The sequence below is a fragment of the Grus americana genome, chromosome 31 (genome assembly GCF_028858705.1).
Source record: "Grus americana isolate bGruAme1 chromosome 31, bGruAme1.mat, whole genome shotgun sequence".
Classification (NCBI taxonomy): domain Eukaryota; kingdom Metazoa; phylum Chordata; class Aves; order Gruiformes; family Gruidae; genus Grus; species Grus americana.
In genome coordinates this window covers 1,650,338-1,674,684 of record NC_072882.1, presented here as the reverse complement: position 1 = coordinate 1,674,684, position 24,347 = coordinate 1,650,338, and the positions used below count along the sequence as shown (strand labels likewise).

General features: G+C 68.9%; 5 protein-coding genes across 14 annotated transcripts; 2 read left to right on the top strand and 3 right to left on the bottom strand.

Annotated features, from left to right (window-relative positions):
- Positions 1–527: 527 nt before the first annotated feature.
- Positions 528–4,339, bottom strand: CBX5 (chromobox 5). Of its 3 annotated transcripts, none has more exons than XM_054807221.1 (5): positions 3,976–4,339; positions 2,437–2,592; positions 2,201–2,369; positions 1,071–1,168; positions 528–966 (listed from the first exon to the last, which is right to left on the bottom strand). In XM_054807221.1, exons 2-5 carry the CDS (start codon positions 2,571–2,573, stop codon positions 816–818), a joined length of 555 nt encoding a protein of 184 aa, XP_054663196.1. In that variant the 5' UTR covers positions 2,574–2,592; positions 3,976–4,339; the 3' UTR covers positions 528–815. The 3 variants fall into 3 exon arrangements, with proteins under 3 accessions (XP_054663196.1, XP_054663194.1, XP_054663195.1); XM_054807219.1 differs by having other exon boundaries at positions 2,183–2,369; positions 3,976–4,332; XM_054807220.1 differs by lacking the exon at positions 3,976–4,339 and adding an exon at positions 3,790–3,906 and having other exon boundaries at positions 2,183–2,369.
- Positions 4,340–4,444: 105 nt separating this feature from the next.
- HNRNPA1 (heterogeneous nuclear ribonucleoprotein A1) lies at positions 4,445–10,020 on the top strand. Of its 8 annotated transcripts, XR_008574433.1 has the most exons (12): positions 4,445–4,603; positions 6,076–6,192; positions 6,475–6,621; positions 6,755–6,965; positions 7,061–7,153; positions 7,233–7,355; positions 7,620–7,691; positions 7,884–8,057; positions 8,517–8,639; positions 8,745–8,807; positions 9,790–9,833; positions 9,940–10,020. XR_008574433.1 is itself a non-coding variant. In XM_054807214.1 (11 exons), exons 1-10 carry the CDS (start codon positions 4,589–4,591, stop codon positions 8,798–8,800), a joined length of 1,101 nt encoding a protein of 366 aa, XP_054663189.1. In that variant the 5' UTR covers positions 4,445–4,588; the 3' UTR covers positions 8,801–8,807; positions 9,790–10,020. The 8 variants fall into 8 exon arrangements, 7 of the variants coding, with proteins under 7 accessions (XP_054663189.1, XP_054663187.1, XP_054663188.1 ...); XM_054807214.1 differs by having other exon boundaries at positions 7,263–7,355; positions 9,790–10,020; XM_054807212.1 differs by having other exon boundaries at positions 9,790–10,020.
- A 459-nt stretch (positions 10,021–10,479) lies between these two features.
- Positions 10,480–13,508, bottom strand: NFE2 (nuclear factor, erythroid 2). Its single transcript, XM_054807218.1, has 4 exons — positions 13,396–13,508; positions 12,015–12,054; positions 11,683–11,823; positions 10,480–11,323 (listed from the first exon to the last, which is right to left on the bottom strand). The coding sequence occupies exons 3-4, from the start codon at positions 11,765–11,767 to the stop codon at positions 10,638–10,640; spliced, it is 771 nt and encodes a 256-aa protein (XP_054663193.1). The 5' UTR covers positions 11,768–11,823; positions 12,015–12,054; positions 13,396–13,508; the 3' UTR covers positions 10,480–10,637.
- Positions 13,509–14,205: 697 nt separating this feature from the next.
- Positions 14,206–17,658, top strand: COPZ1 (COPI coat complex subunit zeta 1). Its single transcript, XM_054807223.1, has 9 exons — positions 14,206–14,596; positions 15,644–15,712; positions 15,853–15,934; positions 16,061–16,152; positions 16,481–16,536; positions 16,867–16,944; positions 17,071–17,122; positions 17,226–17,264; positions 17,535–17,658. Exons 1-9 carry the CDS (start codon positions 14,579–14,581, stop codon positions 17,580–17,582), a joined length of 534 nt encoding a protein of 177 aa, XP_054663198.1. The 5' UTR covers positions 14,206–14,578; the 3' UTR covers positions 17,583–17,658.
- A 1,945-nt stretch (positions 17,659–19,603) lies between these two features.
- ZNF385A (zinc finger protein 385A) lies at positions 19,604–23,937 on the bottom strand. Its single transcript, XM_054807068.1, is given in 9 exon segments — positions 19,604–19,919; positions 19,921–19,962; positions 20,357–20,449; positions 20,944–21,110; positions 21,283–21,501; positions 21,584–21,737; positions 22,461–22,598; positions 23,231–23,347; positions 23,709–23,937. Coding segments are annotated over 8 exon segments (1,101 nt in total). The 5' UTR covers positions 23,330–23,347; positions 23,709–23,937; the 3' UTR covers positions 19,604–19,730.
- Positions 23,938–24,347: the final 410 nt, after the last annotated feature.

The following is a 24,347-nucleotide window of genomic DNA, read 5'->3' as shown; positions in this document are numbered from 1 at the left end:
TATCAGCACAGGTATGTCTCACTCATAATCAGCATCCTGTATGCGAACTGCAAACGTCCAGCCCCTGCTCCGTGGCCAAAGGTGCCAGCCCCAACAATGGGTGCTGGGTCCAGCAGTATTCCCTGTGTCCTTGGGGTGTCCGACCCCCCCCTCTCTGCCCCACATGTACCCCCTGTTCCACTCAGAACGGTCCAATCGTGTTCCCCCGGGACACCCCAGCTGCCTCACGGCTACCCATAGGGTTCGCAGCCCGGTCCGTGTCGTGTTCCCCGTCTCCGCTGTTCCCCCATTTCCCCCCCCCCCCCCCGTGTCCCCTCCCCTCAGCTGACTGTTCTGCAGCGCCGCCTCGCGCCCACCAGGTGGCGCCACAGTGTCGGCCGCGGGGAGTGGGGGGGGGGCAGAGCTGGGACCCCCCCCCCTTTTCCCCTGGATCCCCCTGACTGGGGCTGAACTGGACCCCACTGGGGATACTGGGGGGCGCCCAGTCACCCCACTACCCACCCCGCCCCCGACAAAGCAGCGGCTCCTGAAAAGTGACCGTTTATTGGAAACAAATACGGAGAGGGAGGACAACCAGGGGGGAGGGGCCTGGGGTGGCCCCGGCTAAAAACACCGACCTTAGAAAAACAGCAAAAAAATGGGGCCAAGCCCCCCCCAAACCTGCCCAACCCCCGTGACTGGGGGGGACTGTCCCCTCCCCTGTCCCCTGGGGGGCTGCGAGGAGGGGCAAGGGGATCCCTGGGGACATGGAGGGCAGGGGGGGACACGAGATGATGGGGGAGGGGGGGCTATGTACAGGTGGGGGGGGGGGCGCCTTAGCTCCGGGGGGTCTCGCGCTCTTTGCTGTCCGTGTCCTCGGGGTACGCGTGCCAGGTCAGCCGCTCCTCGTAGAAAGCGATGACAATCTGGGGACACTTGAGGTTCGCTTCCTTCGCCAGCACCAGGTCAGCCTCGTCCGTGTCCTTCCTGGGGGGAGGGAGACACATAAGAAATAAATAGGGGGGGTCAGGGGGGGACACAGAAGTTGGTGGTCACCCCCCTCGTCCTGGGAACACACGGGGTGGCCTCACCACTTCATCAGGAACATCAGGTCCCCGCAGGAGTCGGTGGCACCGATGATCTTCTCAGGCTCCAGCCCCCGCTCGAAACCCCGGGCGATGTCGTTGCTCTGTGGATTTGAGGGGAAAAAAAAGGAAATTATTTGCGGGGTGAAGCGGTGTGGACACGCGCGGGGGCGGCAGGGGGGAGCGGGAGGGGGTTACAGCCCTGGTTTGGGATGGTTGGAGGTCACAGGGATGGGGACATCCTCACCATGCTGGTGGCACTGGGTGGTGCTGACCCTTTGTGGTGGCACTGGGTGCCTGTGCCCACCCCTGGGTGCCCGTCCCCACCCCTGGGTGCCCGTCCCCACAATGTCACAGAAAAAATTCGATTGACTTTTTTTTCTGGAGTCTGGTTCAGCTGCCGCAGGAGCCGACCAAGCCTAAACCTTCCGATAAAACTAACGCTGCAAACACCCAAACTCCCCGAATCCGGCAGACAGGAGCGGAACAGAGAAGATAAGGACCAGGGAAACAATTCCAGGAGAATGAGGTCACTGCCGAGGGTGGCCAGGGCAGTGAAAAACGGGAAGAAAAGGACACCACCAACTGGGAATAAGGAGCTGGGCTCAGGGGTTGGGTGATGGGTGCTGAGGGTGTAGCTGGGGGTGCAATCGGTGGTGGGGGCCCTCTCCAGAGGTACTGGTTTGAGCCGTCAGCCCCAAACTCCTCAGAGGAAGGGGAAACTTTCCCTTCCCCGTCCCGTTTCCTTCCATTTCCCCTTCCCTCAGGCCTGCAGCTCATCTGCAGGATCCCAGGGTCGGATCACGGTGGCTGGCATGTAAATCCCCAACAATCCCGGGCGCCTGTCCCCATCACAGGGGTGCTGGGTGTCGCCTTGCCTGGGTGTCTGTCTGTCTCCATGGCTGGGTGCCCATCCTCATTCCTGGCTGCCCGTCCTCATTCCTGGGTGCCCGTCCCCATCGCAGGGATGCTGGGCGTCCCCATCCCTGATCGCCCATCCTCATCCCTGGGTGCCTGTCCCCATCACGGGGATACTGGGTGCCCATCTCCATCCCCTGGGTGCCCATCCTCATCCCCTGGGTGCCCGTCTCCATCCCCGTGGCAGGACCCTCCCTCACCTCCCTCTTCTTCTTGACCTTGACATCCTCCCCGCCGGCGGGCAGCCCTCCTTTCCTCTTGGCGCTCTCCACCTTCTCTCGCGGTTTATTCCCATCACCCTCCTTCATCTTCTTATACTTCCTCATAAACTCCGAAATCAACTCCGGGCAATCCAGGTTCTTCTCCGGCTCCCAAGTATTGTGTTCCCTGTTATCAAATAACCATCATCATCATCACCATCGTCATCATCGTCACCGTCCCCGGCGATACTTACTCGGAGAAGCCTTTCCACTTGAGCAGGTACTCGGCCTGGCCCTTCACCACGCGTCGGTCCAGCACCTTCTCCACCACATACTCTTCCTCGTCTCCCGAGGACGAGCTGTCGGCTGGCCGCTTGCTCCTCTTGCCCATAGCGCAGCGCCCACGGGTCCTGAGTGGGTGGGGGACACAGTGCGGGGGTGGGGGGTGTGTTATTGGGGACGCCCTGCCACCCATCACCCCCGAAACCCGTAAAAACAAGACTTAACCGGCGCCTTCCAATGCAATTTGGGTTAAAATGGCTAAAAATGATGAGGATTTGGGGGTTAGTGGGTGCGGAAAAGGCCGTTTTTCCCATCAATTTATAACAGGGTTCCGTATTGTTTTATGGGGGGGTTTAAAGGTGAATTAAAAAGGGGTGAGGCAAAGAAAAAAATAAAAGGGGGGGGGGGGAAACCTGCGGTGTTTTGCTGCTTAAATGGCAAAACTCGCCAGGTTTAAACCTCTAAAAATCTTTTTTTTTCTTTAAGTCAAAATCTCGGGTTTAGTGTAGGTTTGGTGGGGTTTTTTTTTTTTAATTCAGCCCTAAAAAAAAAAAAAAAAGATGGAACCAGGAAATTCCTCGTCCTCCTCGTTCCTCAGGTGGCAAAGGCCCAAACTGGGCACTGATTTACCGGCGGTGGTTTTGGGGGTAAAAGGGGAGGTTTTGGGGATAAAAGGGGAGGGTTGGGTGTAAAAAGGGTGGGGTTGGGTGTAAAAAGGGCCGGGTTGGGTATAAAATGGGATGGGAACGGAGCCCCGGGGCATCGCATCCCTAAAGCCGCCTGTGGGAGTCCGGGAAGAACAAAAGAAAAGCGCCGTTTGGAGGCCAAAAGTTCCATTTTGAGGCCAAAAGTGCTGTTTTGAGGCAAAAGGTCCTGTTTTGAAGGGAAAAACACCGTTCTGGGGTAAAAAAAGAACCGGTTTGAGGCAAAAACCAGAGCCGGTTCGGCTCGGGGTTGGCTGGTCCCGGAGCCAGGCCGGTACCGGTGGGGCCCGGCCCGGTGATGTTCAGGGAACCGGGCCGCGGGGGCGGGGCGAGCAGCGCGCCACCTCTTTCCATTGGCCGGCGAGACGGCCGCGCCCGCTCGCTCATTGGTTGAACACGCCGCCGCTCGCTGCCACTCCACCCCGCCTCCCTCCCGCCACCGTTGGCCCGATCGGCCGTCAGTCCCCGCGCCGTCCTGCCCCTCCGCCGCCGCCATTGGTCGAGAGGGTCACCGCTCGCCCCCGCCCCCCGCCGCCGCCATTGGCCGGCGCGCCTGCCCATCCCGCCGGCGGGGCGCGCCCCCGCCCTGCCCCCCATTCATCCGCCGCCAGCCGCCGCTACCTGGGCGGGGAGCGGCTCCGGCGCGGGCCCGTCCGCCGCGGTCTGGCCGCCCCTCCGAGCCGCCGCCGCTCCGCGCTCCGCCCGCCAAAACCGCCCGCAGCGCGCAGGCGCCGCCGGCCGCTCTCCGCGCATGCGTCCGCCCTCCCTCCCCCCCCCCGCGTTGCGCATGCGCTAAGCCAGGTCCACCTTGGGCGCCGGCGGGCGGGCTACCCCTCCTCGCCGCCGCCGGGACTCGCCGCCGCGGCGCTGCCGCGCCCTGCTGCTGCCGCCCGCCGCGCCGCGCTCGCCGACCTCCGCCGGGCCCGCCGCCGGGCAGCGCTGAGCGACGGCCGCGCCCGCCAATGGGAACGGCCGCGCCGCTGCGCTAGCCAATGAGAGGGAGGTGCAAGGCGGGACCGCCAGCGAGAGAGCCAATCGGAGGAGAGCCGGGGAGTCTCTGGGCCGGAGCGGGAAAAGGGGCACAGGGCGGGGCCGCGGCGGTCTCGCCCAATCCGTGAGGCGCGGAGGTGGGATCTCGCCCGTCGCGACCAATCGGCGGCGGCAGCGCGGGCGGAGCGGCTGGACGCCGCCAATGAGGCCGCGTCGCTCAGGCCCACCGCCCAATGGGAGGCGGTGCGGGGGCGCGGCGCGGGCGGTGCCGCCCAATGGGAGCGGCCGGGGGGCGGGCGGACGGCGGGGGCGGCGGAGTGAGGCGGCGGCGCTCGCGTCGCTCGGCCCCTTTCTGTGTCGGCGCCTCGCAGAGGGAGCATCGCGCGCTGAGCCGCCCGCCGACCAGCCCGCCCAGCCCCGCGCCGCCGCCATGGCCAAGTCCGAGGTAAGCGCCCCGCCGCCCCCCAGCCTCGCCCCGCCCCGCCGCCGGCCCCTGCCGCCCGCTGCGGCCTCCCCGCCCCCGCCGCCCCGCTCGCCGCCGCGCGGGCCGAGCGTACTGCGCCTGCGCGCGTCTCCCGCCCGCCGCCTTCTGCGCAGGCGCCGATGGTCCGCTGCGCGTCGGGGGGCCCCCGCGGCGCATGCGCAGCCCCGCGCGCGCCCGCTCTCCCCCCTCTCCTCCCCTCCCTCCCCGCCGCGGCTCCCCGCGCGCGGGGCCACGTGCGCGCCTTTGTGCTCGGGTGGGCGATGGCGGCCGCGCCGCCTCCGCGCATGCGCAGTGCGCAGGTCGGGCCGGGGGGGCGGCGGGAATTTGGGGGGGGGGGGTTTGCTCGAAAGTGGGGGACGGAGACCGGGCCCCCATGGAGATCTCGGTCACCCCGTAGATGGGGGCTGGGGAGGGGTTCAGGGTCTCTTGGGGGGGGGGGGCTGGGAGGGTTTAGGGCTTTCTTGAGGCCTGGGCAGCACCACAGAGGAGAGTTGGGGGCCTCACGGGCCTGTACTGCCCCACAGGTGGACACTGAGGGGGCCGAGGGGTCCCTTTGGGGCCTGGATACTCCCATAGATAGGGGCCGGGGGGGCTCAGGGTCCCTTTGGGGCCTGGATACCCCCATAGATAGGGGCTGGGGGGGCTCAGGGTCCCTTTGGGGCCTGGATACCCCCATAGATAGGGGCTGGGGGGGCTCAGGGTCCCTTTGGGGCCTGGATACCCCCATAGATAGGGGCTGGGGGGGCTCAGGGTCCCTTTGGGGCCTGGATACCCCCATAGATAGGGGCTGGGGGGGCTCAGGGTCCCTTTGGGGCCTGGATACTGCGACAAATGGGACCTGGAGGGGCTCAGACCCCTCGAGGGAACAGGTAGCCTCACATATTGGGGCTCGGGGTTCACAGGGCCTTCCCTGGGCCTGGTCGGTCCCATAAATGGAGTCTGGGGTCCCCAGGGGCTCCCTGGGGTCTGTCCAGCCCCACTGGGAGTCTCGGGGGGGAGGGGGGCCTGGGCAGGCCCACAGATGGGGCTGGGGGGGCAGGATCTCCCTAGGGTTGAGTTTGGCGCTGGAGGGAGGTTGGGGGGGGGAAGAGAGGGGGCTGGGTATGAACGGGCCCCCCTGGGGCTAGAGGAGGGTGAGGAGGCCCCGTAGAGAGGGTTTGGGGGTGGTGAGGCCTCTTTGGGGCTGAAGAGAGAGATGATGGAGTACAGTGGGTCCAGTGAGGGGGGGCTGGGGGTGACAGGGCCTCCCTGGAGCTGAGGGGGTGCGAGGCAGTCCCGGGGGGGGGCACTTTGGGGTGACAGGGCCTCCCTGGGGCTGGGCCAATGCCAGGGGATCCCATGTAGGAGGTTTGGGGGTGTCAGAGCATCTCTGTAGCTGGGGGGATAGGGGTGTCCAGCCCCTCACCCCTCTCCGTATCACCCCCTTCCTGCAGTCTCCAAAGGAGCCCGAGCAGCTCCGCAAGCTCTTCATTGGCGGCCTCAGCTTCGAAACCACAGACGAGAGCCTCCGCAGCCACTTCGAGCAATGGGGCACCCTGACCGACTGCGTGGTAAGACACCCCCCCACCCAAATCCCTGCTGGGGTCCCCCCCCATCCCCTCTGCCCCCAGTTCCTCCCTGGGCCGGGGGGTGGGTGCCAAACGTCAGCCCTCGGTGACCCACCGCTGACTTATAACAACGTGGGTAACGAGGAGAGCAACCGCTCTGCGACTGCCAGGGCAGGAGCGAGAGGCAAAGGAACTGAGGGAAAGGAGCCATGTCCCCACAGAGAGGGGCTCCTGCTTTTCACGGGGGGCTCCACGCCGTGCCCTGACGCGGTTTTGTCCTCCCAGGTGATGAGAGACCCGAACACCAAACGCTCGCGAGGTTTCGGCTTCGTCACGTACTCCTCGGTGGAAGAGGTCGACGCCGCCATGAACGCCCGGCCGCACAAAGTGGACGGCAGAGTCGTTGAACCAAAGAGGGCCGTATCCAGAGAGGTAGGGAGCAGCCACCACCATCCCCAGCAGCTCGTGGAGGGGACTCAGACCCCGCCGGAGGGGGCTGGCAGAGCCCAGGGCTGGTTTTGGGGGGCTGCCCCCACCCCAAACCCACGCCGCCGTATTCCCACAGGATTCCCAGCGGCCCGGAGCCCACCTCACAGTGAAGAAAATCTTTGTGGGCGGAATCAAGGAGGACACAGAGGAGCATCACTTGAGAGACTATTTTGGCCAATATGGCAAAATCGAAGTCATCGAGATCATGACGGATCGCGGCAGCGGCAAGAAGAGGGGTTTCGCCTTCGTTACCTTTGACGACCACGACTCCGTCGACAAGATAGTCAGTAAGTCCGGCGCGTGCCAAAAGCGAGCGGGACGCCCGGTTTTGCATCCCCCTTCCCCTAAACCTTTCCCCCCCTCGCTCTCTCCCTCTCCGCAGTTCAGAAATACCACACTGTGAACGGGCACAACTGCGAGGTGAGGAAAGCCCTCTCGAAGCAGGAGATGGCCAGCGCCTCAGCCAGCCAGAGAGGTGAGCCTGCGCCTCGGCCCCCTGCTCCCCCCCCGCCCTGAGCTGCCGCTAGACCCCGCTGCCTGTGCTGTTCCTAAAGGCTGTCCCCCCCCTCCGCCCCCTCTCCTAGGCCGCAGCGGTTCCGGGAATTTCGGCGGCGGCCGCGGAGGCGGATTCGGCGGTAACGACAACTTCAGTCGCGGCGGCAACTTCGGCGGCCGTGGTAAGTGGTTCGGCGGGACCCGTCCGGCTGCCAGCCGCAAGGGACGCCGTCCGGCTCGAGATGCAGCTCAAAACCTAGCCCAAACGCCGCCGCCGCTCCGGCTGCCACCGCTCCGGCTCCCGGCCCCCCCCCTCGGCCCGGCCAGAGCATCGCTCCTCCTCCCTCCACGCCGGGATTTCGGCACCCCGAACTTTTCTCTCCGGCAGCTCTAAACCTCCCGGCCCCGCGTGGACGGATTGAACCACAACGGTTTGTTCTTTTCAGGTGGGTTTGGTGGCAGCCGCGGTGGCGGTTATGGCGGCGGCGGAGACGGCTATAATGGATTTGGCAATGACGGTAAGGCCAGAGCGGGATTTCTCCGACGGGCAGCGGCCAACGCGCCCAGCCGCTCGCCGAGGACGCCAGCCGGCCCCGTGGCCCGGCCCAGACAGCGGACGCAGCCCACCGCCCTGCCGAACCCGGAGCCCGGCCCCCACGCGCCCGCCGGGGCGGCCCTCGGAGCTCAGCGCCCTCCTTCCTCTCCCCCAGGTTACGGCGGCAGCGGCCCCGGCTACTCTGGCGGCAACCGGGGCTACGGCGGCAGCAGCACCTACGACGGTTATAATAACGGCGGGGGGGGTTTCGGCGGCGGCAGCGGAGGACGGCGTCCCGCCCGGGGACCCGCGCTCGCCGTGCGGAACGGCCTTTCGGAAGCGGGCACAGGTCAGACACCCCTCCCCTGGCCCCCCATAAATCCCCTCTGGGCTCCCCTTGACCCCCACCCTGCAGGGGGGTGCCTCCAGGCTCCCCATTAATTCCCCCCCTCCCAGGCTCCCAGGTGCCTCTGGGCTCCCTATTAACCCCCCCTCACCTCTGGGTTCCTGTGAAATCCTCCCCCTGGCCATGGGGTGCTTCCTGGTCCCCCATTAAACACCCACCAGCCTTTGGGTCCCTCGTGGTGCCCCATTAAACACCCACCGGCCGTGGGGTGCCCCGGAATCCAGTGAAATCACCCCAAAGCCCCCAGCTGCCCCTGGGCTCCCTGTTAACCCCCCCGCAACCATGGGGTGCCTCTGGGCTCCCTATTAACCCCCCTGAGACCCCCAAGTGCCCCCCCGTTCTGTGCACTGACCCCATTTCCCCCCCCTTTTCCGCCCCCCACCCCGAAACCCCTCACTCCAGGCAGCAATTTTGGCGGCGGGGGGAACTACAACGATTTCGGCAGTTACAACAACCAGTCGTCCAATTTCGGCCCCATGAAGGGGGGCAACTTCGGGGGCAGGAGCTCGGGGCCGTACGGCGGCGGTGAGTCCCCAAGGCGGGGCGGGGGGGTGTCAGATGCAGCACCCCAAATCTGCTTTTTCCCCACCCCTCCCCAAGTATTTCTCTAACCCTCCCTTCCTCTCGCAGGCGGTTACGGCAGCTCGAGCGGCGGCGGCAGCTACGGCGGCGGCAGGAGGTTTTAACACCCAGGTAAGCCCGTCCGTCGCGAAGCAGGCGAACCATCCCAAAACCAGCGTTACCTTAACAAAAAAATAAATAAAAGGAAAAAAAAAAAAAACCAAAACCAAACCCTATTATTATTTATTTTTTTTTTTTTTTAAATAAAAGCTACCAAACGCCCTCAAAGCGGCGGCTGGACCCGGGGCCGTTTTAGATTAACTTTATTCCGTATTATTCAACAGGAAACAAAGCTTAGCGGGAGAGGCGAGCCAGAGAAGGGACAGGGAAGCTGCAGGTTACACCAGTTGTGAACTCGGCCCACTCACAGCTGTGGCGGGGGGTGGCTGCTCCATGAAGACGTGTGTTAGACAGAAGTCTCCTTTGCGAAACAGGACTGTGTTTGTGACTAATTGTACAACAGGTTATTTTAGTTTTCTGTGCCGTGGAAGCATTCCGACGAGGCCTCCCGGGAGCCTCGGTTTTATTTGCGCGCCCGTGCTGTCGATCGCTAACTGTAACACAACATGACGCTGAATAAATGTGTCTTTTTTTTTTTTTAATTATTCTTTTTTTTTTTAATTTTTTTTTTTTTTTAATACCTATATTTGTTCTCTACGCCACTCTGGTGTCAGCGGTTGCGGGGCGCAGCCCATATCCCCCCCCCCTGCCCCCAGCTCAGACTAGCTCAGGCATTTCGCCCCCCCCCATCCCCACACACATTTCCCCCCCCCCCCCCCAGCCCCATTTCGCCCTTCACGGGCCCCGCACCCCCCGTTTCAACCTCCGCCGCCCCCCCAGCCCCATCCTGGGGGTGTCCCCTTGGCATTGGGACACACACCCCCCCCGCCCCCCCAAAAAAAGTTCTCCCCCTCGCAGCACGGCAGAGCGCAGGGCAGGGACGCTGTAGGTAAGAGCAGCTTCTGTGTGTGTGTGTGTGACCCCCCCACATCCCCGTTTCCCCCCCCCCAGGACACCCCCCCGGGTCGCTAACGCTTGCCTCCGCTTTTTTTAGGAGCCACCGGCAAGGGGAGAGGAGCCCACGGGTCACCGGCGGAGGTGAGCACGAGGGGACGACGGGGGGGGGTGCAAGGGGACGCGTGTGACACCCCCCGGGGCTGGGGATGCACCCCCCCCCCCCCCATGGCTGTCCCCTTCCTTGCAGCACCCATGGGAGCCCGTTAGCACCCGGGAGGCGGCGCTGCTGTGCGGCGGGGGGCCTTGTAAATAAAACAAAGGGTATTTTTGTAAGCGTGTCCCGTCTGTGGGGACGGGGCGGGGGGTTGGGGACAGAGGGGACAAGGATGGAGCAGACAGGGAGGGGACAGGGTGGGGGTGAAGCTGGGGGGACGGGGGGTTCGGGGGGGTTTGGGGACAGGGGTGAGGAAGAGGATGGAGGGGACAGGATGGGGGGGGAAGGGGGGGATGAGGCTGCCAGGGCTGGGGCACGAGGTCTTGGGGTAGGTACCCCAGGGAAAGTGAGGTCCAGGCGTCACCCAGAGGTGACAGGGACAGGAGGTGACAGGCGGACGTGGGGCTGACGAGTACGTGACGCCCCAGGGTGGGACGGAGTAACGGGGACGCGTCACTTGGGTTGAGGCGAGGTGGGGACACCTCCTCGCCCTGGGGGGACGGAGAAGGAGGGTGGCAGGAATGCGTCACCCCGGGGTGACGGGAGGTGACAGAGGCGACACAGGCGCTGGCCCCTCGTGAGCTGGTTTATTGTCTATGTACAGGGGTGGCGGTGACGGGGTGTCCCGGGGAGGGCTGGGGGCACCCCGAGGGGCTGGGGGACAGCGCAGGGTGCAGGACCCATCGCAGCCACGGGGTGTGCGGGGACACCCTTGGGTGCCCTTTGGGGGCTCAGGACAACTCCCCCAGCCCCGGGCTGTCCAGGCTGAGCCCCCCGTCAGGCGTCAGGCGCAGCCCGAACCTCTCGGGGGGCAGGGGGTTCCCGGCCCCGTCCCTCAGGGCCCCCAGCACCTGCGCCGAAACACGGGCCAGGTCACGCCGCAGAGCCCCCAGCGCCCGTTCCGCCTGTCCCCGCGCCCTCAACAACCGTTCCCGTTCCTTCCCCAACCTCCCCAATTCCGCCTGTAACCGAGCGATGGCTTCCAATTTCCTGCGGCGACATTTTTGAGCCGCCACCTTATTTTTGCCGCGACGGCGGATGTCACGAGCTAAAGCCAACTCCGGTCCCGACAATCGCGCTCGTCCCAACAACGCGTTGAAATCTTCCACCGGCAAGTTGACGATGGCTTCGGGTCCGATGGGTAACGCCGATGCCAGCGCCCGGCGGGGGTCCCGACTGCTGCCGCCGCCGCCGCCCCCCCAGGGAGCGACTGGGTGGGTCGGGGGCTCCGGAGCGAAGGGTGTTGGTAGGGGGGGATTGGGGAAAGGAGGGGGGGGGGAAAGGGGGGGTAAAAGGGGGGTGGGGGGGGGGGGGGAGGAGGAGGAGGAGGAGGAAGGGGGGTGTAGGGAGAAGGGGGGAGAGGAGGGAGGGGGCAAAAGAGGGGGTCGAAGGGGGGGTCTGTCACCATGTCCAGGCCCTGCGGGGGAGAGGGAGGGGGTGAGCGGGAGGGAATGGGGGGGCCCGGGGGGGGAGGTGGGTGCAGTTGGGGTCTGCCAGGGAGCGGGTGCTATGGGGGGGGGGGGGGGGTCTGCCAGGGAGGTGGGTGCAGCGGAAGGAGGTTTGGGGAAGGTGGGTGTGATGGGGGGGGGGCAGTGGGGGTTCCCAGGGGGAGGTGGGTGCCGGGGGGTCCCGGGGGGGCGTTGGGGATCGCGGGGGGGGGTGGGGTGTGGAGCCGCGGTGGCCGGCAGGGGGCGGTAGGACCCTGCAGCGGGGGGGCGTGGTCTCTGAGGGGGCGTGGTCTGAGAGGGGCGTGGCCCCGCGGGGGGCGTGGCGCACCTGGAGCTCGCTGAGGGAGAGGATCTCCTGCCACGTGAGCTCCACCTCGGCGGGGCCCGGCGGGGGCGGGGCCAGGGGCTGACATAGAGGCGGGGCCAAGGGATGGCCCCGCCCCCCGACCTCCCCGAGCGCCGCCAGGGTCTGCGGGGCAAGGCGCATCGTTGGCTCTGATTGGCCGAGGGCGGCCCTTGGCCCCGCCCCAATTCCCCCCCCGGGCCCTAGAGCCCCCCCCCGATACCCCCGGGGTCCCCTGAAACACCCCCAGGACCCCCCACGTCGCCCATGACACCCTCAGACACCCCCCAGTGCCCCCCCCCGGCCCCCCCGCTCACCTCGGGGTCCCCCATGCCGGAGCCGCGGCGCCGCCTCCTCCTGCCGCCCCAGATAAGGGGTTATCGCCCGTCCCGGGGGGGGGGCACCCACGGACCCACCCGTGTCGGGTGTGTGTCCGTGTGTGTCCCCCCCCGCAGGTCCCTTCCTGCTCCCACTTCTGCTTTCGGGGTGCAGCGGGGGACGGGGCAGGGACGTGGGGTGTCCCCCCGCGGGGTGTGTGTGTGCGTGGGGGTGTCCCCCCACACCCGTGGGTGCGTCCCCCCCCCACCCGTGGGTGCACCCCGGGTGCCGCCCGCCTTGCGCCACCCCGTTGCCCAACGCCGGGACGTTGCACAAGGACCAACCGATGCGTCCCACCCGTGGCCTGGCCGTCACACACCCCCCCTCCGTGTCACCCCCCCCCTCGTGTCACCCCCCCCCCCGTGTCACCCCCCCCCGTGTCTCCCCCCCCCGTGTCACCCCCCCCCGTGTCTCCCCCTCTTCCCCCGCAGCCGTTGGGGCCGTTTCCGCCCGGGGCTGAGCCAGGGCCCCGGCACCGTCACCCCCCTGCCGAGCTGCTGGCACCCTGCCTGCACCCTGCCTGCACCCTGCCTGCCCCGCACACGCAGCCAGGCACGCGCAGGCACCGATACACCAATCCCTGGGCACACGCGTGCGCCAGGACGAGCACCAACACACGGCACACGCGCGTTCTGCCGCCCCGGCACCCTCCTGGGCACACACGTGCACCAACGCCCCGAGCCCTGGGCACACGCGTGCACCGATGCTGTGATCCTCGTGCACGCGTGTGCACCCGTACAAGCACTAACACACGGGCACACACGTGCACCCTCTCTGAACACGCTTGTGCAATGAGCCCAGGCGAGCACTAGTATCCCTCAGAGCACACGCGTGCGCTGATACCCCGATCCCTGGGCACGCGCGTGCACCAGCACAAGCACGAATGCACCAGCACACAGCACACGCGTGCTCTGCTGCCCTGGCACCCTCCCTGAACACGCCTGTGCACCGATCCCTGAACACACACGTGCACCGATACCGTGATCTTTGTGCACACACGTGCACCAACACCCAGTCCCTGTGCACACGCGTGCACCGATATCGTGATCCTCGTGCACACACCTGCACAGACACCCAGTCCCTGGGCGCACGCGTGCACCGATATCGTGATCCTCGTGCACACACCTGCACAGACACCCAGTCCCTGGGCACACGCGTGCACCACCACCAACACACGGGCACACGCGTGCTCTGACCCCCCCGCCACATACACAATCCCTCCCTGGGGATCACACACGCGTGTGCCCGTCCCCGTGACACGCCTCCCCACCCCCGTCGCACACGCGCGTGCCCCGTCCCCACCGCGACGCCGTGACCCACCTGGTGCCCGTGCTCAGGGCAGGGCCATGCCCGGCGGGGACACGGGGCCGTGGGGACACGGAGCCCGGCAGTGCCAGCCCCCAGGGCGGCCCCGTGCCCGCTGCCACCCGGTGCCCGCCCCGGGGACACCCTGGGGGGACGGGGGGGGGGGGGGACAGGAACCCGGGGACAGGGGGTGGGGTGGGAAGTGGGGGGGGACGGGACACGGGGGGGATGGGAGTGGAAGATGGGGGACAGAAAAGGGGGACACGGGGGGGGGGGGACACGGGGGGGCACAGGGGGGTGATGGGGACAGGAGGAGGGGGGACACGGGGGGGACACAGGGGGCATGGGGGGGCAGAGGGGGACAGGGGTGGGGACACGGGGGGGGCAGAGGGACCAGGGGCGGGTGGGGAAGGGGGGACACGGGGGCCCGGGGGGATGATGGGGGCGGCAGGGAGATACGGGGGGGGGACCCCGGGGGGGGGGGCAGTGACGGGGCCACTCCGGCGTCCCCCCCCGTTGTGTGCGTGCCTCCCCCGGGGCGGCAGGAAGCCGCGGCCCGTTGCCCAAGGCCGGGGCCCACGCGGGGGGGGGTCACACCCCCACACACACACACACCCCCCCCCCCCGCCAGGCGTTATCAGCCCGGCCCAGCGCATCCGCCCGCGGCCGCGGGGGGGGGGGGGGAACCGTGACACCGCAGGGCCTGGGCCACGCCCCGGGGACACCGGGAGGCCCCGCCTGGCCGCCACCCCCCCCCCCACGTCCGCGACCCCAGAGAAGGCAAAGGTCAGAGGTCGTGAACCCCCAAGGGGTGTGGCCAAGCAAAAAAAAAAAGGAACCGCTTCCCCAAACGCTTTCCGGTCACGTGGTTGTCGAGTCAGCCAACCACAGAAAGGAACCGGCAGTGAGGTTACGTCAGCGCTTCCCCGGTCACCATGGGAACTGTACCGCCCATTCGGCTTCCGGGAGTGCGGCCTGGAGTTGACTGATAGGATGTAGACCCAATCAGCGGTCGCTTCGGGAAGGGCGGGAAAGATTGGCCCGCCCTCCGCGCGCAGACGCGCAGCGATTGGTCAGATGGGGCTCCGCTTCACCCATTCAACCCAGTGGGGCGGTGCCCGGCGGTGTGATTGGCAGCATAGCAGCCAATGAGCGGCGGTTGCTCTTCCGGCTCCACGTCGGCAGCGGCGAGCGCAAAATGGAGGCGCTGATCCTGGTAGGGGCCGGCGGGGCCGGGGGGGGGCCTGGGGGGGGCGACGGGAGCGAACGGGGGGCGAGGGGGGAAGCGGGGGGCACGGGGGGGGGTGCTGGGCGGCAGCAGCGGGGGTATGTGGGGAGGGAACGGGGGGAAATGGGGGGGAATGGGGGGGAATGGGAGGAAATGAGGAGAAGTGAGGGGGAAATGGGGGGGAGTGAGGGGGAAATGGGGGGGAAATGGGGGGGAGTGAGGGGGAAATGGGGGGGAATGAGGAGAAGTGAGGGGGAAATGGGGGAATGAGGAGAAGTGAGGGGGAAATAGGGGGGAAATGAGGAGAAATGGGGGAAATGAGGAGAAGTGAGGGGGAAATAGGGGGGAAAGGGGCAGAAATAGGGGGGAAATGGGGATGCTGGGGGGGGCAGTTGGGGACCATGGGGGTGCCAGTGGAGTCGGGGGGGGGGCAATGGGCAGTAAATGGGGGTGGCAGCGGGGCCATGGGGTAAGTAGGGGGGCGGCCATGGGGGGAAGGAGGGGGGGGTTCTCCCTGCCCTTGGGGGTGGCTGTGCGCCCCCCCCCCCCCGTGGTGGCCTTATCCTGCCCGTGGGGTGACGGTTCCCAGGGCGGTGGGTGCCCTGTCCCCACCAGCGGTACCCACGGGGTCCCTTTGGGGGTGGTGGCCGGTGGTGGTGGCCATTGGTGGCCATCGGTGGCCGGTGGTGGCCTGGCAGCGCCCGGGGCGAGGTTCTGTCCTACACTCCGGCTGTGGCTACGGGCAGTCAGTGCATCACAGAACTTGGTCCCGGGAGCTCGGGAGCACCCGGATCGACGGGGACGGGGACACCCCCCACCCCAGCCTGGCCCCGCAGCAGCCACCGCCCAGGACCCCCTTACCAGGACGGGGGTGCTGGACACCGGCTCCTTCCCGGTGTCCTTGGTGCCACCGAGGCGGTGTTTGGGTGACAGAGGGGTGGTGTGGTGACACAGGGTGTCCCCCCTCGCCGGGCTGGGGGTCCCTGTCCCCGGGAAGGGGGTGTCAGCGGGGTGACAGCGGTTGTGTCCCCGCAGGAGCCGTCCCTCTACACCGTCAAAGCCGTCATCATCCTGGACAACGATGGCGACCGGCTCTTCGCCAAGGTGAGGGGACGCGATGACACGGGGTGGCACGTGGCAGGGACGGAGGTGTGGGGACAGGGTTGGTGGCCCAGAGCAGGGTCGGGGAGGGGGGAACCTCCTTGGGGCCTGGGGGGGTAACCCACGTCCCGCTGTCCCCGCAGTACTACGATGACACGTACCCCAGCGCCAAGGAGCAGAAAGCCTTCGAGAAAAATATCTTCAACAAGACCCACCGCACCGACAGTGAGTGTTACGGGGACGGGGACATGTGTGCGTGTCCCCTGGGCGGGGGGGGGGGGCTGCCACCCCCCCGTGGGGACAGCGGGGCCATGCGGGGGTCCCACGGGTGACACCAGGCTGTGCCCGCAGGCGAGATCGCGCTGCTCGAGGGCCTGACCGTCGTCTACAAGAGCAGCATCGACCTCTATTTCTACGTCATCGGCAGCTCCCACGAGAATGAGGTGGCTGGGGGCACCCAGGGGTGTCAGGGCAGGGGGGGGGCACCCGGGGGTGACGGGCTGGGGGCACCCAGGGGTGTCAGGGCAGGGGGGGGCACCCGGGGGTGACGGGCTGGGGACACAGAGGGGATCTGGAGGACAAACAGGAGAGGGAGGGGGGTCCCTGGGTTACCAGGGCGGGGGACACCGAGGGGACACGTAGAAAGGTCCCCGGGGGAGGGAGGGGACACAGAAGGTGCCATGGGGCTGGGGCGGGGGGGCGCGGGTTGGACCCACCTCGGGTGTCCCCGTCTGGTCGTGCCACCGCGTGACCCCGCTCGGTGTCCCCCAGCTGATGCTCACGGCCGTCCTCAACTGCCTCTTCGACTCGCTCAGCCAGATGCTGCGGTACGATGCGGGGGGGGGGGTGTCACCCGGGGGTCCTGGGGTCACTCTTGGGTCCCGGGGGGGGGTCACCTGTGGGTCCTGGGGTCACCCGGGGATCCAGGGGGGCACCCATGGGTCCTGGAGTCACTCTTGGGTCTGGGGTGGGGGGGGCACCTGTGGGTCCTGGGGTCACCCATATTCCTTGGGGGGGGGGCACCCATGGTTCCAGGGGGACCCAACAGACTCTGACACGGGGAGGGGGGGGGGGGGCCCAGCAGGCACCTGGGAGGGGGTCCCATTGCTGGGGGCAGGGGGGAGCTATGGGTGCTGAGCGGGCAGGGCCCCCCCCAGGAAGAACGTGGAGAAGCGGGCGCTGCTGGAGAACATGGAGGGGCTCTTCCTCGCCGTGGATGAGATCGTGGATGGCGGGTGGGTGCCTGTGTGTGTCCCCCCCCTCCAGGGTTTGTGTGTGTCCCCCCCCACCGGGTGCCCACGGGCCTGGTGGGGGGGTGCTGGGTGTTGATGGGTCTTTGTTCCTCCCCCCCCCCCCACCAGCGTGGTCCTGGAGAGCGACCCCCAGCAAGTGGTGCATCGCGTGGCCGTGCGGGTACGGGGGGGCCATGGGGGGGAGGGGGGGCGAGGAATGGAGGGGCCCCAGGGGGGCCATGGGTGCCCCCCCTCCGGCACCCACCTCCCTCTGTGTGTTGCAGGGCGAGGACGTGCCCCTCACGGAGCAGACGGTATCACAGGTAGGACCTGACACCCCCCCCCCCCACCCAAACCCACCAACCAGGGCAGCTCCCTGCACCCATGGGTGCCCCCAACTGCCACCTGGGTGTCCCCCTGACCCCCCCACATGCCCACCCCATCCCTCCAGGTCTCCCTGGCCCCCTCCCCCAACACCTCAGTGACACCCCCTGGGGACCACCCCCCCGTCTCCAGTGCCCACGGGTGCCTTCAGCCCCCCCGCCCCGCACCCATGGGTGCCCCATGCCCGACGCTGCCCTCCCCCTCCACAGGTGCTGCAGTCGGCGAAGGAACAGATCAAGTGGTCGCTGCTGCGCTAACCCAGCCCCCCCCCCCGGCCCCCCAACACGCCAGACCCCCCCCCCCCAATTCCCGTCTGTCGCCTCGTCTCTCCCTGCGCCGCCCCCACCCAGGCATGGGGGGGCAGGGACACACGTGGGGGGGGTCACACACGTGCGTGGGGGTATGGGGGGGGCTGTAGGGACACGTGTGGATGTTGGGGTGGGGGGGGGGAACGGGGGGACACACACCTGGGGGACATGGACCCTCCCCACCCCCTGGGCCCCCCCCCCAACACGACACCGGAGGCTCAAACCTCGTCATTTATTGGGACAAAGCCGGGGGGGGGGACACATGGGGACAGGAGGACGCAGGGGAGGGGACCAGGGCTCTGTGTCCCCCCCCTCCCCAAAACCCTGCCCCCCTCACCCCCCCCACCTGCTATTGCTTTGCTTAAATCACAGTATTGACTTGGGGGGGGGGGGCACTAAGAAAGTGGGGGGCCAGGGCAAGTGGGGGGGGCAATAAGGAATGGGGGGGGGCAGTGCAAGGTTTGGGGGGGAGCACAGTGCCAGTTGTGGGGCAATAAGGATGGGGGGGGCCAGTGCCAAGTGGGGGGGGGCTGTAGTGATAAGGGGGGGCACAGTGATAGCGGGGGGCACAGTGATGGGCGGTAAGGTTGGGGGGGGCACAGTGATAGTGGGGGGCAGTAAGGATGGGGGGGCACAGTGATGGGGCAGTGCCGGGGGGGGGGGGGGCCACAGTGTTTGTGGGGCAGTACCGGAGGTGGGGCAAGGGGGGGGGGGGGGGGGCGCTATTTACAGGGTGGGGGGTGCCCCAGCCCCCCGCATTATTGCAATGGGCTGGGCCCAGAGGGGGGGCCCCGGGGTGGGGGGGTGATGGGTGCCCCCCCCCCCCGGGGCGTGTGCGGGGCTCGCTGCCCTCAGTGCAAGAGGTCATGGCTTGGGGGGGGGAGGGGGCACCCTGTTGGGGGGGGGCACACTTTGGGGGGGGGGGAATGCACCCCGGGGCGGGGGGGGGCTCCCTTCCCTGCGAGCCATCACTGATTGCTTAGCGGATCCCTGAGGTGCCGGGGGGGGGGCGGGGAGGGGGGCACTGGGGACACCCCCCCCCCCCGACACTCCCCCCCACCCTGCCCCGGGGCGCTGGGGGGGGTCCCCGTCCCCGTGGGAGTTGTGCAGTGGGGCCGGGGGGGGGGGGGGGGCTCATCGTTTTCCTGCCAAATATCCCAATTCCAGTTAAAAAATATCGCTGAGCCCAAAAAGCAGCCGGGGGAGAGGAGGGGGGACGGTTGCCAGGGAGACGGTTGCCAGGGAGACGGTTGCCAGGGGCAGCTCCTGGGTGCAGCCGGTTGCTAGGGATGGTTGCTGGGATCAGTCGCTGGGTGCTGTTGCCGGGGCGGTTGCTAGGTGCTGTTGCTAAGCGCCGTTGCCGGGGGCTGTTGCTGGGCTCAGTTGCCGGGTGCAGCTGCCAGGGCCTGTTGCTGGGCAACCGTTGCCACGTACCGTTGCTGGGTCCCGTTGCCGGGTAAGCACTGTCAGCTCATCATTGCCAGGTACCACTGGTGGGCACGGTTGCTAGGTAACCGTTGCCAGGTGCAATTGCAGGGGCTTGTTGCCAGGTAACCGTTGCTGGGCACGGGGGGAGGGGGGGGATGCCCAGTCCCGTTGCCGGCCAACTGTTGCTGGGTCCCGTTGCTGGGTAAACATCTTCTGGTTGCCAGGCAACCACTGCTCAGAGGGTTGCTAGGTAACCGTTGCTGGGTGCCCGTTGTTGGGCAGGATGCCGGTCCTGTTGCCAGGTAACCATTGTCAGGCGGGTTGCTGGGTAACCGTTGCCGGAGGGAGGTTGCTAGGTAACTGTTGCCAGGCAGGTGGGTGGGTGGGTCCTGTTGCCAGGTAACCATTCTGGGGTGGTTGCCAGGTGTCGTTGCTAGGGTAACCACTGCTTCCGGGTCACACGGCAACAGTCGCTGGATCGTGCCGTGGGGTTGCCGGGTAACCATCGCCGGGTGACCGTTGCCAGGTAACCATTACCGGGCGGTTGCCAGTTGCAGTTGCTGGGTAACGGTTGCCAGGTAACCGCCGCTGGGCCCCGGGTGATGGTTGGGTACCGTTCGCCAGGGGGTTGCCGGTTGCCGGGCGACGGTTGCCGGGGGGGGGGGGGTGTCAGTACGGGGAGAAGAGGAGGGGGGCGTGGGCGGGGCGCAGGGGCCCGGGGGCGGGGCGGAGCAGGGCGGGGGCCAGGGGGGGCCCGGGCAGGAGGGGGGGCCCGGGGGGGCGCAGGGCCAGCGGGGGGGCGGCCATGGCGGCGGCGGCGGCTGCCAGGGCCAGGGGGGGCGGCAGCAGCCCCCCCCCCCGCCAGCGCCTTGGGCAGCTCCTTGGGGAAGGGCAGCGGCGCCTGCGGGGGGGGCGAGGGGGGGGTCAGTGATGGGGCAGCACCCCTATAGCCCCACCCCCCCCCAGCACCCTATAGGTACCCCCAAGCCCCCCCCCCACCCTCTGGGGCACCCACTGAGGTACAGTCAGGTACCCTACAGGTATCCCCACGGGTGCTACAGCCCCCCCCAGCCCCCCCCCCGCCATGGGGCACCCACCACGATACCCCCAGGCACCCCAAGACCCCCCCCAGAGGGTCCCTGCCTCCAGGCACCCTTCAGGGCACCCTATAGAGACCCCTGAGCATCCCACTGCCCCGCAGGGCCCCCCCCCAGCACCCTCTAGGTATCCCCCCCCCCCATAGGACACCCCCAGGACACCCTATAGACCCCCCCCCCCCCCAGCCCCCCGCTCACCAGCTCCGGGGGGGTCCGGGGTTTTTTGTGGCGGCTCAGCAGCGGGTTGGGTTTTCCGGCCACCCCATCACGGTGCCGCCGGCTGGAGATGTGCTGGGGGGGGGGGGGAGGAGTTGGGGGGTGCTGAGCAGGGACCCCCCAGGTGTATGTATGGGGGGGGCAGGGGGGGAAGTCCAGGGGCTGTGATTGGGGGGGGGGGGTCACCCACGGCGTCACCCTGCACCCACTGTGATGGGGGCTCAGGGAGTCCTGGGGGGGGGGGGGCGGTTAGGGGAGTCAAGTGGGTCTGGGGGGGTCCCAAAAGCATTTTTGGGGGGGGTGGGGTCCCATAGGATTCTTGGGGGTCCCAATAGGCTCAGGAGGGTTTGGGGGAGTCCCATGAGGGGCTGGGAGTCTCACGGGGGTTCGGAAGGTCCTGGAGGTGCCTCTGAAGGGTTTGGGGGGGTCCCGGGGGGTGAGGGGTCCCCTGAGGTCCTTGGGGGGGTCCAGCGGGATGGGGACAGTTTGGGAGGGGCCCCCACAGGTTTCTGGGGGTTCCCAGGGAGGCTTGGGGGTCCCTGGGGGGTGGGGCTGGGGGTCCGCGGTACCTGCTTGAGCTGGAGCTCGGAGTTGAGGCGGACGTTGCAGATCTGGCAGTGGAAGGAGCGCTCGGGGGCCTCGGCCGGGGGGGTCCCCGCAGCCCCCCCCAGCCGCGGGAAGGCGCGGATGGGCCCCAGCCCGCTGCGCGCCTCCACCAGCGTCTTGTGCTTCGTCCCTGCGCACACGGGGTGGGGGGGAGTCACCCTGCGCCCCGGGACCCCCCCCTGCCCCGAGACCCCCTGCTGCACCCACACAGCCCCTGTGCGCACCCCAGACCCCACCCCGGGATGTCCCTGCACCCATAGGACCCCCGTACCACCCCTCCAATGTCACCCAGGGTCCCCCACCTTTGTTGTGGGCCTCCAGCTGGGACAGGGAGTTGACGGCCACCTTGCAGAGGGCACAGTACAGCAGCCGCTTGGCCTTCGCCTTCTCCTCCTCCTCCTCGCCCCCCGCCGCGTCCCCCCGCGTCCCCCCCGACGCCTCCGTGGCCACGGCCGGGGGGGGAACGGGGGGCGAGGGGGGCCCGGGGGCACCCGGGGCTGCGGGGGCCGGGGGCTGCTCGCCTGCCGGCACGGGGAGGGTTAACCGGGGGTGGGGGGCACAGGGGTGACACCGGGGGGGGCACCCCGGGGTGCTGGGACCCACCTGGGCGGTCAGGCGTCTCCCCAGCCGGGGGGGGCGCAGGGCCAGGGGTGTCCTGGGTGTCCCCGGTGTCCCCCCCCCGGCGGGCACGGGCGGCCTCCAGCCCCTTCAGGCGCCGCGCGTGCCGGTTGCCCTGGTAGTGCGCTGCCGCCTGGCTCTGGGGACACCCGGGGACACCGGTCAGCACAGAGACCCCCCCTCTGGGGACGGGGGACACCCCGGGGGACCCCCATCCCTAGGGACCCCCACCCCTGGGGACACAGCATCCGAGGGTTCCCCAATCCTGGGGACATGGGACACCCTGAGGACCCCCATCCCTGGGGAACCCTCAACCCTGGGGCCATGGGACCCCCACCCCTAGGGATACAGCACCCCAGGGCCCCCCAACCCGGGGACATGGGACACAATGGGGACCCCCACCCCTGGGGATACAGCACCCCAGGGCCCCCCAACCCTGGGGACATGGGACACAATGGGGACCCCCACCCCTGGGGATACAGCACCCCAGGGCCCCCCAACCCTGGGGACATGGGACACAATGGGGACCCCCACCCCTGGGAACACGGCACCCAAGAGCCCCCCCAACCTGGAGACCCCCACCCTGGGGGCATGGGAGGACACACCCCCCTCCCCAAGCCTGGGGACAAGCATTACCCTGGGGACCCCCCCACCCCTGGGGACATGGGACAGTGTGGGGACCCCCCCACCCCGAGGACACGGGTGCCAGCAGGGGAAGCACACCCAGCTGTGGGGTGCAGCGGGGCTGCCCCCCCAAACCTGAGCAGAACCCAGGTGCCCAGGGAAGGGGGGGTCCCAGGTGTTTGGGGGGGTCCCAGGTGTTTGGGGGGGGGTCCCAGGTGTTTGGGGGGGGGGGTCCCACCTCGGAGTTGAAGCGGATCTGGCAGACGCTGCAGGCGATGACGGGGCGCCGGGGCTTGGCCAGCGCCGCCCCCAGCACCGCCTTCGGCACCGGCTCCATCTGCGGCGCAGGGCGAGGGGTCGCATCCTGCCCGGGGTGCTGATGGGGGGGGGGGGGGGCAGCACCCATATACACACACACACACACCCCCCCCCCCCAAACCCACCCCGGCACCCCCCCTCCCAGCACACCGGGTACTATGGGGGGCACCGGGGGGGTGGGCAGTGGGTGCTGGGGGGGGCACCACGGGAGGGGCTGGGGGGGCCGGGGGGGGCCGGGGGTTCCCCCCCCCATTCCGTAGCAGCGCGGCAATCCCTCCCCGCCCAAACCCGGGGCACCGGGCCCGCCCGGCCGCCTCCGCCCCCCCCTCACCCCCCGAGTCCCGTCACGGCCCCGCGGTCCCCTCCCGGGTGGGGATGTGTTGGGTGGGGGGGGGGGGGGGGTGTCCCCATCCCGTTCCCCTTACCCCGAGCGCGGCGGCGGGAGCGGCCCGGCCCGGTGCGGCCGGGATGGGGGGGGATGGGGGGGGGGGGGGGTCCGCTACGGCGGCCGGGAGGGGGCGGGGAAGCCCCACCCCCACGGCAGCTCCGCACCGGGCCGGGCCGCCCCTCCGGGACCCCGAACTGACCCCGCGGGGCGGCCGTAATCCCCCCCCCCCCCCGTGTGTGTGTGTGTGTGTGTCCCGTGTCCGTGTGTCCCCCCCACGCCCCGTCCCGTCCCCCCGGACTCACCCCGGGCAGCGGCGGCAGCAGCCGCAGGGCAGCGGCGGCGGCGTCGGGCAGGAGGAGGCGGCCGGGGGGCGGCCCCAGCGGCCCCGGGGCCCGCAGCATCGCCCGGCCCGGCGCGGCCTGCGTGGGGAAGGGGGGGGGACACAGACACGCACGGTCGGGGAGGGGGGGAGGACACCGATCCCCCCCCTCCTCCCCCCTCCGGGACACCCCCGGCCCGTCCGAGGGGGTGGGGGGGGGGGGTGGTACCTGCGGGGCCCCCCCGGTTAGCGGCGGCCCGGTGGGGTTGTCCCTGTCCCCGCGTGTCCGTGTCTGTGTGTCCGTGTGTGTCGTCCCCCCCCCCCCCGCGCCCGGCCCAGCCAATGGCGCCGCGCAGAAGTGGGGCAGAGGGGGGGGGGGGTGAGGGGAGGGGGGGGTGGAAAGAGCGGGATGGGCATGTCACACGCGTGTTCCGCGCTCACGCGTGCCCGCGGCCACTCACGTGTCCCCGGCGCGTCCCCGGCCACGCGTGTCCCCCCGCCACGCGCGTCCCCACGGCTCCGGCCTCGCGGCGCGGGCCTGCAGCGCACGCGCACAGCCGGGCGTGCACACGCACATGTCAGGACACGCGTGTGCGGGCCAGGCGGGGGCGGGCGGTTGCCACGGGGACGGCTCCCCACCCCGCCCCACCCCCGCCCACGCACGCCCGGGGGGGGGGGGAAGGGGACACACACACACACTCACACGACACCCAGGCGTCCGGGTGGGGCTCGTTCCCCGTGGGTACCCCCGCCCAGAGTCTCGCCGCCCGTGCACAGACCCCCCCCCCGCTTTGCACGCCCCCCCCCCGTGACACACACACACCCCCACTCCCACCCGTGCACCCCCGGCCCTGTGCAACATCCCCCCCCTGTGCACGAGCCCCGTGCTGCGCCCCTCCTTGCACACCCACCCCCCCCCCCTTGCACGCGTGGCCCCCCCAAGACTCTGGTCCCGCGCATGCGCCCTGCGACCCGCCCCCCCCCCCACCGGCTGCTGCATCACGTGATGGCGGGTTTGGGGGGGGGGGCGTGCGTGGGGTCCGTGGGTGCTGGGGTGGGGGAGCTCAGGGGCGCCGTGCACGAGCTCTGTGGGTGCTGGG